Raw genomic sequence first — 13,786 nt, 5'->3', positions numbered from 1 at the left:
TAGAAAGGACCACAGTTGACACAAGTTCCAACTTCCTTATTATCTGAGAAACTAAAAAACTAAAAATAAAAAAAAATAATAAACAGTCATCAGGATACTGAGTGGGATTCAGCTAAAGTTCACCCCTTCCTGGGAGTTCACCTAAAATCTAAAATTACTTTGATTCTCAAATTCAGTCACCCCCAAAATAAGATTATGCCTCAATACATTTCCATTCCTTCACTCTGACTAATGTGAAATTCAAATATTCTGTAATCATTAAAACATCCTCCTTCAGATGTTTTTATCAGGCACATTATAACAAAATGATTAATGCACACAAATGAGACAGCATTTCAAAACTTCAATTCTAGTTAACCGCCGTTTCTTAACCAGGCTATAACTCTATGTCTTTTATACATTCCTTGTCACAGCAACAAAATCCTGAATGCAGCTCAGAAAATATCTCTTGGAAAAAAAACAAACCAGCCTCTCTAATTTTCTGTTTTGTTTTGCTTTGCTACATCAAGGCCTGATACCTCTAAATCCTATGGGAATTGAGTGTGTTGCTGCCAACACAAAGATTAGGAAATGCTCCCATCCCCAGGGCACACGAAACTTTCAGGGGGAGACTGACTGCCTAAAGCAAGGAGGGAAACTCAGTCGCCTGCGCATTCGGTTTTTATTTACGCAGCTATTTCTGTGCGCAAGGTAACCAAAGTACCTTTCAGAGATGCTCTCAGACTTTCTTTGGTCTGAACCCCCTCAGAAAGATGGGTGCGTTCAATGACAAGGATAACCCTGACCCTCGGCGTTTAAGTGCTTACTGGGAATCACTGATCTGTTGCACACTTTTAAAAAATTAAAAAAAATAAAAAGGAGGGGGGTTCTTCCTCAGTGGTCACAGTCACTATTCGTTCTCATTTTTAGTAACAACCAAATCACCGTTACAAGTGCACAAGAATAGCAGCAAACCGCTCTGCTTTGCAGTGTGCCGTGACAGTGGTATCCCAGGCCGGGAGGGGCTCTGTTCTCGCCAGCCGCCTCTTGGGCTCCCACCGAAGTTAACACCTGTATCTCCCCACAACTGTAACCAAGCGGCTCCTTCCCACCTGAACGCTTCTCCCCTCCCACAAACCCCTTTTCGGACCACTGCCCCTCCCCGCCGCAGCTGCCCTCCACGGGCGCCCCCGGCGGCTCCCACAACTCCCCTCCGCGCGCCCCCGACCACCGCCCCGCCAGGCCCGCCCCTCCCACCGCTCGGGGGCTGCCAGCCTCACAAAAAGTTCGCCAGCCGCCGCCGCGGAGTTGGGTCCGCTGCGAGAGGCAGAAACGCCAGCCTCCTCCAGCGGATCCGGCTCCTCGTCAGCACACTTTAGCTCCCCGGGAACTCGGTCCCTCTCCGACTCCCAAACTTCTGCGGCGTCTCCGGCGCCCACCCGCCCCCGCCCCAGCCCCGCGCCGCGCGAGGGACTGCGGGCGCCGAGTCTGTAGCTGCCCAGGAAAGCCCGGACGCCCACCCAGCCCACGCCCTCCGCGCCCCGCGCGCGTCTCCGCGCCCCGCGGGGCCCCGCTCGGCCGCTCCACGCCCGGCTTCCGCCCGCCGCGCGCCCGGCAACGCCGCCCTCGCCTCGCCCCGCGCTCGCGGCCCTGAGCCCCAGCGCCCAGGCCCCCGCCGCCGCGCTCCCCGCGCGGCCCTCCCCGACCCCGGCCCCGGCCCCGACCCTGGCCGGCCCGCCAAACACCCACATTCCCACCGCGCGCCTTCCTACACGCAGCTGCCCCTCCCGCCACCCCCGGCGGCTCCCCGGAGCCCCGGACCCCAGCTCTAAAGTTACTTTGGAAGGTGAACCCGCGGGTTATTTCCCTCATTCACCCAAACAAGTTTCTATCCTCGCTACCAGCACCACCGCCACCCCTCAACACACCCGCTCCCTCCCGCCGACAGCCCCCTGCGGCCGCCCGCCCAGCGCCCGCACCTCCAGGGAAAGCGCCGCTCCCCGCACCACACGCCCCCATCGCGGCACCCCTCCCCCTGCCAGCCCACCCCCGGCGCTCCCCGGGCGGAGAGTGTCTGTGTCTCCCAGAGTGTGCGAGTGCGTGCGTGAGTGTGCGCGCGTGTGAAGGCGGAGGTGGGTGAGAAGCGGAGACACTTACTTCTCCCGGGCCTGGCTGTCGGACGGGACGGCGCTGCTGTTACTCTTGCCTTTGCCGTACATGCTTGTGCCGAGAGCAGCTCCCACTGTCACGCACCTGTCAACCCATCACAGCCTCCCCGGGAACAGCCCCGTCCCCATGGCGACCCACGCAGCCACCCCCACTATTGGCCGCCCCACGCCAAAGCTCCGCCCCCTTCGCCCAGGCAACGCGCGAGACTGACAGGCCTCCCCCTCCCTCCGGCCTTCCGAAGCGCGCGGTGGCGGCTACAGCCTCAGCGGCAGTCTCCTCCCTCCCTCCCTCCCTCCCCGGCTCCCTCCCTCCCTCCTTCCCTCTCTGCTCTCCTCCCTCCACCCGCTCTCCTTCCCCCCTCCCCCCTCCGAACCCGGGCGCAAGGGGGGAATTAGAAACTGCTCTAGAAGGATTTTAAACAACTGGCTGTTCTCTCTGCCGCCACCCCTCCCCCCGCGCCGCCCGCGCTCGGCTCCTCACTGGAGAGAAGGCGCCGGGAGGAGGAGAAACTGCGGCCTGGAGTCTCCGGCCGGAGCCGGCGGAGCTGGAGCCGTGGCGGCCCCAGACTTCGGGGCGCCCGCCGAGTCCACAGACAGAGCCACGGCCCCGGCCGCCCTGGGGCCCCCATCGGCCCCTCTCCCGCTTCTCTCCTATGCGTGACCCCGCGCCGGTACCCACGATTGATTTCTGCCGTCCTCAGCCCTACCCCCTGGGTTGTCGCCCCCGCCTTGTTCCCAGAGGGCCGGCTGGCGAGGGACACCCGCGCTATTCCCTCGACCTTCTGACTGAGCGGCCGGTAGCGACTCGCCTTCTCTCCTGGGGAAGGACTGCACCTCCCGCCCTCGGCGCCGCTGTGGTGGCGGCGCCCGGGGCCGCACCCTACGCCTCAGGGGAGCACCCGGCCTGGGGTCGGCCTCCTCTGTAAGAGGTGAGCGGACCTCCCGAGGAGGCCCGGTGACTCCTGCGGCCGCAGCGGTCCCTGCCCTAATCCCTCCTTGCACGGAGCCCCGCGGCGCCCTAGACACCCCGCCAGATCTGCCGCAGAAGAGGGCCCCAGGCTTCCCCACCCGGCCTGGTTTAACAGTTTGGGTCGGTGATGGCTATTCATCCTGACCCCTGGAGTGGAAAAGGCCAGAGAAGGTCTTGAAAGACTTCCCTGTCCTTGCCCGTTAGAATAGGCCCCAGGGCGCCCCAAGGTGTACAAAGCTGTGCCAGGGCTGAAAGGCTGCCCGAGAATGTTTCTGTACCCAAATCCCTAATCCCATTTCAGTAAACGCGCAAAAGTTTCAGAAACACACACAACCTGGTTCCCAGTAGAACTCTGCATCCTTTATGTTGTTGAAATGTTTGTAAAATCATACGGGTGCAAATGGGGTTAGAAAGAAGATGGGCTTCACACGGGAAAGAAGGGGATAGATGGGGGTGGGACAGGGCGACATCTGGAAAGGATGAAAAGACAAAAAGTAGCTATGGGAGGAGAGGGAAATAGGATTCGCGTGGAGGAAAGTACAGTTCTATTCCACACACATACAGCTTTAAGCATTTAGTAGTAGGATCATAAAATGCATATGGAGATACAGAGATAGATGGAAAGGAAAGAAGTGGGTGTGAGCATTGACAGAAGTGATAGGAATAAAACATCAACACAAGATTAAGGAAGGGCAGTTAGCAAAAATGAGAGGTCGAGAATCAAAAATGGGGTTGGCAAGCAAACATAAAGACGGGAAAATGAAGAGGACGTAGTTTCTACACTGGTGTTAAGGAAAAGGAAAAAAACATGGGGAAAGGGAGGTATAAAAAGATGAGAAGACTAGAAGATACAGGATTAAATGAAGAAGCCATAGAATGTGATAGCAAAAGATTAAAAGTAGTAGAGGACAAATATTATCGTTAAAAAAAAAAAGGTATAAAAAGCACTTTTATTAAAAGGACAAAAATTAAGCCAATAAAGGAAATAAGGAGGGGAAGTGGGGGAAAAAATACATTGGCTTAAGTAGATTAATTTCCAAGAGATGTAATTTGCCATTTCTAACTTAAGAATTCTCCTCTCTGTTTCTAATGACCTACAGTGATTGGGTGGTTGGGACATGACATTCATACTCTCCTTTTTGTTTCTAGTGACCTGCAATGATTGGGTGATTGAAACGAAGCTGAGCCAGTCAGCCTCTCTTAATGAACTTTTTCTCAAAATGCTCAAATGTGTATAAGGTTGCCACAGTTTACAGGCTCAACTTCAAGGTTAGCATTATGTAATTTGTTGTTCAATTATCTACTTCCATTGGCTTTAACCCAGAAAATTTTTAGTATCTCAAGGCTCCGTCACTCATAGAATACTCCCTATAAAGGTGCTGCTCAGAGAATGCTGTCAGTTCTCAGAGAGCTCTGGCAGCTTCTCAGACACCCTCCTGCCTGCCCCTGGAAAAACGAACTAAGGGTGGGCTTTGTCCTAGTATCCAAAAACGAAGTAGATATTATCCTTGCACTGGTGTTGGGACTCTCTTAACTATGGTTCTCAATCATGGCACATTAGAATTGCCTTTATTTTCATTGTTGTTGGTTTTTGTTTGTTTGTTTGTTTATATACTAACTGGATCAGAAACCTTGGGGATGGACCCAGGTACCTGCATTTTTTTTGTAAGCTCCAAGTGGTTCTTGTGTATAACCAGGGCTGCCTGCCTTTGCTCTTCAGTATCCATTTAAAGACAGTCAGTGGGTACCATAAGAGTTTAACACAAGACTCTTAGATTGGGCTGTGCATTAACAAATGACCCTACTCAAGTAAGGCATTAAAATGTGTTTACAGTGTACTTTACTTTCTGCCACCAAGCCAACAAACTTGTTTATAGGATGAAAATGTGTGCCCATATGTGTTCTCATAGTGCAAGACCACGAATAGCCATGGTTTAATTTGCTATTTCCTATAGAGAAAGGAAAATGAAGAAAGAGAACAGGAGAAACTGTTTGCTGTCTACTGCTGTAATTTATTCATTTGATTGGTTTTTACTCAGATTTGTTACATTTAGAAGTCCTATGGGTAATGGCATATTTTCTGATGTTTAAAAAATAAATAAATTATAGATCTGCACAGTGGGATATGCAATTGAGAACAATTTGGTTTTAGTCTCTGGAAAGAATGAAATGCTAAAAGGTCTTAGTTCAGAACTCCCCAACTTAATGTCAGAGTTAGCTTTATAAGAATGTTCTCATCTGACAAATATACAAAGTGAAAACATGACTTTTATATGTGTATGTATCCTGTATATAGTAACCTTGAAGCTTAAGCAATCAAATCAATTATCATTAAAACAGCTCAGCAGCTACCTGAACCATCTCTGTTTTATTTTCCTCTAAATGTTTACACATGTAAATAAAATGCTTCTTTGCCCTTGTTCAAATTATTTTGAGTACAAAGAGTGTTCTTTGCATCAGCAACTGTATCTCCTGGGACCAATATTGTAATTAATGAGATTTGAAACACATATTCAGAGCCAAATTTGAGATCCCAGACACAGAATTGAAGATCCATTGTTTTGTTTTCATTTTTTAAAAAGGGGGAAAAGGTTGGAGATTTAAAGCTTCCTAGTGTAGAGAATCACAATGTATTTTTAGAGAGTTTTTTCTTAACCCACATATGAGATTAATTTGGGGAGCCTGGATTTGGGATAGGGGAACCCTGACCAGCAATGTCACCAGAATGTAACATTTGGATTTGAGGTTGATTTTTTAAAAAAGCTTTATTCTTTCAGATCTGGAACATCACTATAACTCAATCATTAGGTCTCCCTCATCCCTACCCCCATTTCATTTGGACGCGTATGCACAATTTTCTCTTTCTGGAACCTACATGTAATTCTTGGAAGTCTTTATCACTTTAAAACAGGCAGTTCATTATGCCACCCTGCTCAGGTTCTAGATTGACTATACATTTCTTTGTTCCTAAATTTTTTTCAATAGAACATTAAGGTTAATAATGTCTACATTCTTACAGTGCACAGGACCTCAGAAAAGATTTATATACAACAAAGTGTTATATACAACAAAGAGACCACCTCTTTATGTTTAAATGGAAGCTAATCATGAATTTAATTATGTGCATCATATAGAACATTTAGCTTATTAACTTAAAAAAGAAAATCACTTAGAAATAAAAATATTTAGAAAAATAAAGTATTTAAACATTAAAATAAATTTTCTTGTTTTAGACTAATATTCTCCAAAAATAAAACTATTCTATTATTTATTTGTTTCATAAAACTAATCCATTTATACAAATAACTCAGTTGCATTCATACCACTTTTCATTTCAAATCATTTAACAGATATTCATTTATTATTACTCAATACATCTCAGTTAATTAGATTTCCCTAACCAGCTTTTTAAACTGGGTAAACTGAGTTCTAGATATATTCATTAGCATTAGCTGATCCAAAAAGAAAACAACTAGTTCTAGAAGAACTCCATGTTCCTGGCTGGCAGTCCTTTTCCCAGACCACGAAGCCACACCTCTTTCTCTCAGAAGTGACTATTCCACCAAGGAATGTGAGCAAGCTCTGAGATGTTTGTCATTCAGACTACCTTGTGAAACTTCACTCCCAGGCAGAACAGACCAGCATGCTCAGATTCACAAAATGCTCAAATGCCATGTACCAAAGTAATGAAATGAATAGTCATTGCGACTATACTACTGTGCAATTTAGTCACTTACACCAGAATAATAAATGAAACTGGGCCTCAAATTAACATTTTTTGACACACTATTATTGGTTTAACATCAGTTAATCTGAGGCAATGGCTGTTTCCTTAACCTATTGCCCTGGCTTTTTAAAATCCCAATTTACATATTCATAAACACTTACCAATGTGTTAGGAGCCATGGGGTGCAGATCTACCAGTTCCAAGGAGTTCCAGCCCTAGAGTGTCTAGTCTTTTTTAGCACTACCAAGAATGTAAAGTTTAGTGACTTGGAATAACATAAAATTATCCTGATACAAAGAATTATACATAAGCTGAAGATGAAAAATGAAAAACCAGGGCTACCATGTATGGCAATTTCATATACTGTAGCGTTTTGCAAAACAAATTCCAAGTGTTGTCGTGTTCACTGGCTGGATTTTTGTCATTAAATGTTGAGAGTTATGTAATAGGAAGTGTGCCAAAGAGAGTTCTTTATTCAAAAGTATTACTATTTTTTTAGTGCATTCCTAAATCTTCACAATGGTTTTTCACCTAGTAAGGTTATGCCAATATGATATCTTTGCACTCTCGGAGCTAACAAAAGCCCCAGTCTCAAGAGGGAGGCTATGCAACATTCCAGACAGTGTCATTTGCTTCAGTTAGAAATGGAAACAGAGAAAAAAACACCTACTACATTTGCTTTTCACAATTTTCCAACATAATCAGATCCTCTTAACCAAGTATGGCAGGAAAGGAAGGCGACGACACCTTATACTACTATTGCATTTTGTTTGCCTTTAGATAGTTTTAAAACAAGTGGTTAAAAATATATTATGCCAAGTAAAATCTGTTTAAGACAAGGGTTGAGTATTGCCATTGCCAATCATAAGCTATAAGGTACAAACAATCTTACCATGGTCATATACACTTGTCAAACATATAGAGGACAGTTTAAATTTTGGGGGTGAGGGCTGGTTCCTCAACAAGTCTTTGAAACTAACTGGGCTATGTCCAGTACAGTAGTTTTTTAAGATTTATTTGTATTCTGTGGTGGCAATTGCCACCTGCCAGCACCATCATATACCATTAGGTGATACATGTACAGTCAGATTCCTCATCAGAAAATTAATTTTACAGTGTCATTGTCTTCAAATGCTTTTCAAACGCTTCAGGTTTTTTCTTTGCACCTAAATTCTTCAGGCAGAGAGCAGAAGGATCCACCTGCTATATGGTGCTGAGGTATTGACAGTAACGAGGCAAATTCCCAGCAGCCTTGCCCAACTTCTAAGACCCATGTTGTCTGTGGTTTTGGAGGCCCACTTAAAGGAAGATAAGAAAGAATATATTTCTGTCTAATGGTCAGTCTTCTACTATTCTGTGCTTACCTCCTGCACTGTTCTCCCTGTAACTCTCATGAGATTTTCAGTTCTTTGAGGAGAACCTTAAACAATGTCTACAACTCTATGGATGCGACCTGAAGCTAAAGTTGCTGCAGCTCTCTGGGTTAAAGATAGTTTTTGCCAAAGATACTGACCTTTGGAATATTCCTCTGCGGTACTATTATTGACCCTGAGGTGCCCAGAAATTAGAGACTTGGGGGCACTATATCCATTTATCCTGGCTTTTCAGCCTAGTCTGGTTTCTAGAAGGGAGATGGCAAAGAGCACACTGTGGGAACGGATGTGGGTAGCCTGGGGAGTAGTATGGCCAGGGCAGGCCAAAGTCTGGGCACACTCTCCTACCACTCTGAAAGAGTTGTCCCTACACCCCAACTTTCCAGTACTGCTTCCTTTGTTCTTGCCTTGGCTTTTGTGTCCTTTTAGAAGATGCCAGTTCTGTTTTATAGTTTGAGTTTTTTCTTTATTCTAAAGAAGCATTGATCACTTGTTATACAAGGAGACACATCCATGCCCCCAGAAATTTTCTGAAGACATGAGGAGCTTACCAAAGGGTAATGAGCAAGTGAGGCACAGTACTATATCTTATCACCTTATCTCCCAGTTCATATATGTTACTATATATATTTCATATCATATATATGTGTTTCATATGTATATAAGATATGTAATGGATATATATAATCTTTCATATATATGTAAGATCTGTAATTTTATTTATATATATATATATATAAATATGGAAGAGGAAAGTTTAGTGGGAATATATGAAATTGGCCAGGCACATGGCTCACACCTGTAATCCCAGCACTTTGGGCAGCCCTAGGCAGGAAGATTGCTGGAACCCAGGAGTTCTAGAACAGCCTGGGCAATGCAGAGAGACCTTGTCTGTACGACAAATTTAAAAACTAGCTGGGCATGGTGGCACACGCCTGTAGTCCTAGCTACTCTGAGTTTGAAGCTGCAGTGTGCTATGATTACACCAGTGTACTCCAGCCTGGGCAACAGAGTAAGACCCCATCGAGAGAGAAATGGCGGGGGAGAGAGAGAGAGAGGCAGGAAGAGGCAGAAGGAAGAGAGGGAGGGAGAGAGGAAACAAAGATGAATGAAATCACTATTTTTGTAAGTCAAAGGTAGTGACTGCTGGCAACATTATATGGTTCAACCATGCAATAATTTCAGTTCTTGCATCCCATGCTACAGACTTCTTATGTGTTAACACGAACTAACATGTATTAAGCTCAAACAATGTGCCTGGCACTGAGTGTTTTACCTACAGTGTCTCAATGCTTTTAACAACCTTTTGAGGCCAGGCACAGTGGCTCACACCTGTAATCCCAACACTCTGGAAGGTCGAGAATCACTTGAACGCAGGAGTTACAGAACAGCCTGGGAAACATAGCAAAAGCCCATCTCTACAAAAAAAATAAAAAATAAAAAATTAGTTGGGCATGGTGGTGTAGACCTGTAGCCCTAGCTACCTGGGAGGCTGAGGTGGGAGGATCACCTGAGCCCAGCAGGTCAAGGCTCAAGTGAGCTGTGATTGTGCCACTGCATTCCAGCCTGGGCAACAGAGTGAGACCCTGTCTCAAAACAAAACAAAAACAAATGAACAACAACAACCAAAAAAACCACAATCATGTGAGGTAGTTATTATTTGCACATTTTTTTCTGGTTCACACAGCGAGTAAACAACCAGATTGAGATTCACATGCAGCCTCCCTATCTCATCAAGCCTTTCAGGAATCTGATACACAAATTCTTCCAACCACCCTTACCCCTTAAAGTTTACTCCTTCATGTACTATGATTCTAGAAGCACAAGCTTTTCTGTGAATTCAGGTTGGGTTAAATACAGTTGGGCCATTCAAATAGGGCTTACGGATATTCATTTCAGCACAGTCGGCCCCTAAACCTCCTGATTAGGCGGAATCAGAAACACCAAGCCATATCCTGCTTTATTGGAGACTCATCTTTCCTCAAGTCCATCATTTCCTCCCATTTTCACCACTATAAAGTGAATATTTTGGCTCCCTATAGGATTCAATGGGGAAGAGAAATGATTTGGTGTGTATCCATTTCTCCTTCGATATTTAAAATACGTGTTTTCCGGCCAGGCACAGTGGGGCTCACGCCTGTAATCCCAGCACTTTGGGAGGTCAAGGCAGATGGATCATGAAGTCAGGAGATCAAGACCATCCTGGCCAGCATGGTGAAATCCCGGCCTAAAAGTACAAAAATTAGCCAAGTGTGGTGGCGGGTGTCTGTAATCCCAGCTACTCAGGAGGCTGAGGCAGGAGAATCGCTTGAACCCAGGAGGCGGAGCTTGCAGTGAGCCGAGATCTCACCATCGCACTCCAGCCTGGTGACAGAGTGAGAAAAATAAAAAAAAGAAAGAAAAAAAAAGAAAAAGAAAAAATGTGTTTTCCTTACTCCTACTAAATTGATCAGTTCATGTCTGCTTTCCAATCTTGGCCGTATTCATTCTTCTTCAAGTCGATCACATTTCCCAGTTCCATGTGGTTGTGTGATCTGTGGTATATAAAACCTGAAAACAAAGAACCTTGTTTTAATTCACATTCTGCGTAGGAAAAGGGAAACTTGGGCAGTACCATCCATTTACCGGATCACTGCAAACAAGAGCCCTACCTTTGGAAATGGTCAAAAACGGGTCCCCTGCGTCTAAATCAGCAGGTTGCAATTCCCTTTGGGTTTTTTGTTGTGTTGTTTTGTTTTCTGTGTGGTTTTCGTTTCCTCATGGATTATTGTAGTTCACTGTTACTTTTTCTTCTTGCCTTGTTTTTCTGGCTTCACTTCCTCCTTCTATTGTTATAGCTGTCTTTTTCCTCTCATCACATTTCCTGTTGCCTTTCCAGTTCGGTGGGGCCCCATCAAATCACTCACTGCCTGGCTCCAGAGTCATCTTGGTCTTAGGGGAAGAGCAATCTTATGCCAAATAGTTCCACTCCCTGGGACGTCAGAAGAAGGATCCCAGAGACTCAGTATCCCAAAGTTTTCCTTTATTGATTTCATACTAGAATGAAATCCAAGTATGCCTAATTAGGACAAGAAAATATTCATCCTCTTGGCTTCCTAGCCCCAGACCATTCTGAACTCTGACAGCACCAACATCCATCAAATCAAACAATGAAATCAACTTTGGTTACTTAGCATAATAGAAATAAACTTGTAATATTCTATTAGTGAAGGATCAATGTCTCCTGTCTTGAAAATAAACATCAGAGCTTGGCCTCAACATTTATATAGCAGCAGGAGACCATTATTTTGGGCAACATTCGATTACATTGACATCAAGACAGATTTATTAAATTAATAAATAGTACATGATTTTCAGCCTTTCATTTCCAACCCTCACCAACCACCACCACCCTCCCCAAGGTGATCTTCTGAAAGTCTTTTTTTTTTTTTTTTTTTTTTTTTTGAGGCAGAGTCTTGCTCTGTCTCCCAGGCTAGAGTGCAGTGGCACGATCTTGGCTCACTGCAAGCTCTCCCAGGTTCACGCCATTCTCCTGCCCCAGCCTCCTGAGTAGCTGAGACTACAGGCGCTCACCACTGCGCCCGGCTAATTTTTTGTATTTTTAGTAGAGATGGGGTTTCACTGTGGTCTCGAACTCCTGACCTTGTGATCCGCCCACCTCGGCCTCCCAGAGTGCTGGGATTACAGGTGTGAGCCACCGCGCCCGGCCTCTGAAACTCTATCCATTTTGTTGACTTTTTATTATTTATAATCTCTATTTCTTTTTTGTTATTTGTCAGTTTATATCCAAAAATATTTTAAATACCCATTTTTAGATAGAAAATTTAAATTGGTTATTAAGAACAACATTAACAATAAGGAGTTTCATCAAATTATTAATTGTTAAAATGTTTCACTGGCTTGGTATTTGAAGAGGTATTATTTCAGATGTGCTCTTCCGAGTCCTAAATGTGGCTAATGGCAAAGCTCATAGTTCCTGCTGCCTCTTTTTCTAACTTCCAGCCTCAGGGCCTTTGCCCTGGCTATTTCCTCTGTCTGGAATGCTCTTCCCTCTGCTCTTTGCATGGCTGATTTTTTTTCTCCTTAGTCAAGTCTTCTGGAAGGTCAATTCCACAGAGATATTTTCTCTGAGAGTCCTTTCTAGAGTGCTTAGTGCCTCATCCTCAGTCACTCCTCATCCTGTCATTTCGTTTTATTTTCTTTGTAGTCACATGCCACTATCTGAAATGTTCGTGGTCTGAATTACTCATTAGCTCGCATACTTCACAGAGGCAGCCGTCTTATTGTTCTTCTTCTCTGGGGTACTAGAGTCCCAAAACCCAGAATTGTACCAGGTACACAGTGGCTCTCAATAAACAAATATTCATTGACTGAATGAATAAATGGATTACTCTAAAAATATCACACAAAATTGACCTGAGACCTTATCTCTCTTAGATATTTGCAGCATGCAATCTTTCCGGCCCTCTACCCTACCCCCACCATCTGGGGGCTCCTTGTATTCTTAGAAACAACAGTGATTGAACAGAAAGTGTCAGCACACATTTAGATTTTAGGCTTCTGCTCTTACTCCAATTTATTGTTCCAGCATCTAAACCAATTTAGCAGTGTTTTGGTGAGCAAGACATGAAAGAGAGAAATATTTCCTCTCTTTTCTATCATCGCAGATCTAACTTGCTTGAAGTTCCACGTGGCTTAATGTTGCTGACAATAAGGAAAAAAGTAGCACACAGTCAGCAGATTAAGTTTTCAGTAATAAGCTTTCATCATGTCACTCTCCTGCTCAAAAACCTCAATGCCTCCCCACTGCTTATAGGATAACTTCCTCTCTCCTCAGATTTGTATCCAGTATGATCCATCAGCACCTACAGCTTTTGGGAGATTATAGTTACTTAGGCATGTCTGTCTTCCCTACTAGAGTATGTACTCCTTGAAAACAGTCTATTCATTCAAAGGCATTTCCAGCTTACCTACATGTTGAGCTTGATATGGGGAAAATACAATGTTGAGGAAGACATGTCACTGCTTTCAAGCCCCAAAATTACCAATTCAGTTTGTGCCTTGCTTTTGGGAGCTACTTGCTAACGTTTCTAGAATTAAATTTTAGTCCCATTTGCTGAAGTCTGATAACCAGATTTGAATGCCCCGTTCCACCAATTATCAGCTGTATGATCTTAGGCAAGTCATTTAACCTCAGTTTCATGAACTACAAAGTGAGATGATTTTGCTACATATTAGTGTTGTCATGAGGATTAAATGAGAAAATGCACATACTGGGTTTAGCACTGAGCTTAGCACATCATAAGTGCTTAGTAAATATGAATGTTTTCTTCTCAGTAGAGCTTGTCTATAACCTATAGGGTCTGTAACCACACAAACACATACCTGATGCATACAACTCTCTTTACCTTGAATGGCTTTCCCTGTTGCCCTCTGACTCTAGCTCCTTTGTTAGCCATTCTCTGCACTTACAATTTGTATCAGATGAGATCCGGTGTGTTCAGGATGGTATGGTCATAGACACAATCATACAGACAAGCTGCCTTTTACTAGAACTAAACTTTTCCTG

The 13,786-nt window shown here is 44.7% G+C and overlaps 1 protein-coding gene across 13 annotated transcripts in view; it reads right to left on the bottom strand.

Moving 5' to 3' along the window:
- The window catches only part of SSBP2 (single stranded DNA binding protein 2), a 323,926-nt gene extending 321,646 nt beyond the window's left edge, over window positions 1–2,280 (bottom strand). For 4 of the 13 annotated variants that reach the window (XM_073014642.1, XM_073014644.1, XM_073014645.1 and 1 more), the window contains exon 1: window positions 2,137–2,262. Coding sequence is in view for 7 of the 13 variants with exons in the window: in XM_037982164.2 (XP_037838092.1) it covers window positions 2,137–2,198 (62 nt within the window). In the remaining 6 variants the exon portion in view is untranslated. Of the gene's footprint in view, window positions 1–2,136 lie in introns of all 13 variants that reach the window. The other 9 variants (XM_037982164.2, XM_007977098.3, XM_007977115.3 and 6 more) reach the window with 5 other exon arrangements.
- Window positions 2,281–13,786: the final 11,506 nt, after the last annotated feature.

The sequence above is a fragment of the Chlorocebus sabaeus genome, chromosome 4 (genome assembly GCF_047675955.1).
Source record: "Chlorocebus sabaeus isolate Y175 chromosome 4, mChlSab1.0.hap1, whole genome shotgun sequence".
Taxonomy (NCBI): Eukaryota; Metazoa; Chordata; class Mammalia; order Primates; family Cercopithecidae; genus Chlorocebus; species Chlorocebus sabaeus.
The sequence above is the reverse complement of the archived record's forward strand: the minus strand, read 5'-3'. Positions and strand labels throughout refer to the sequence as shown.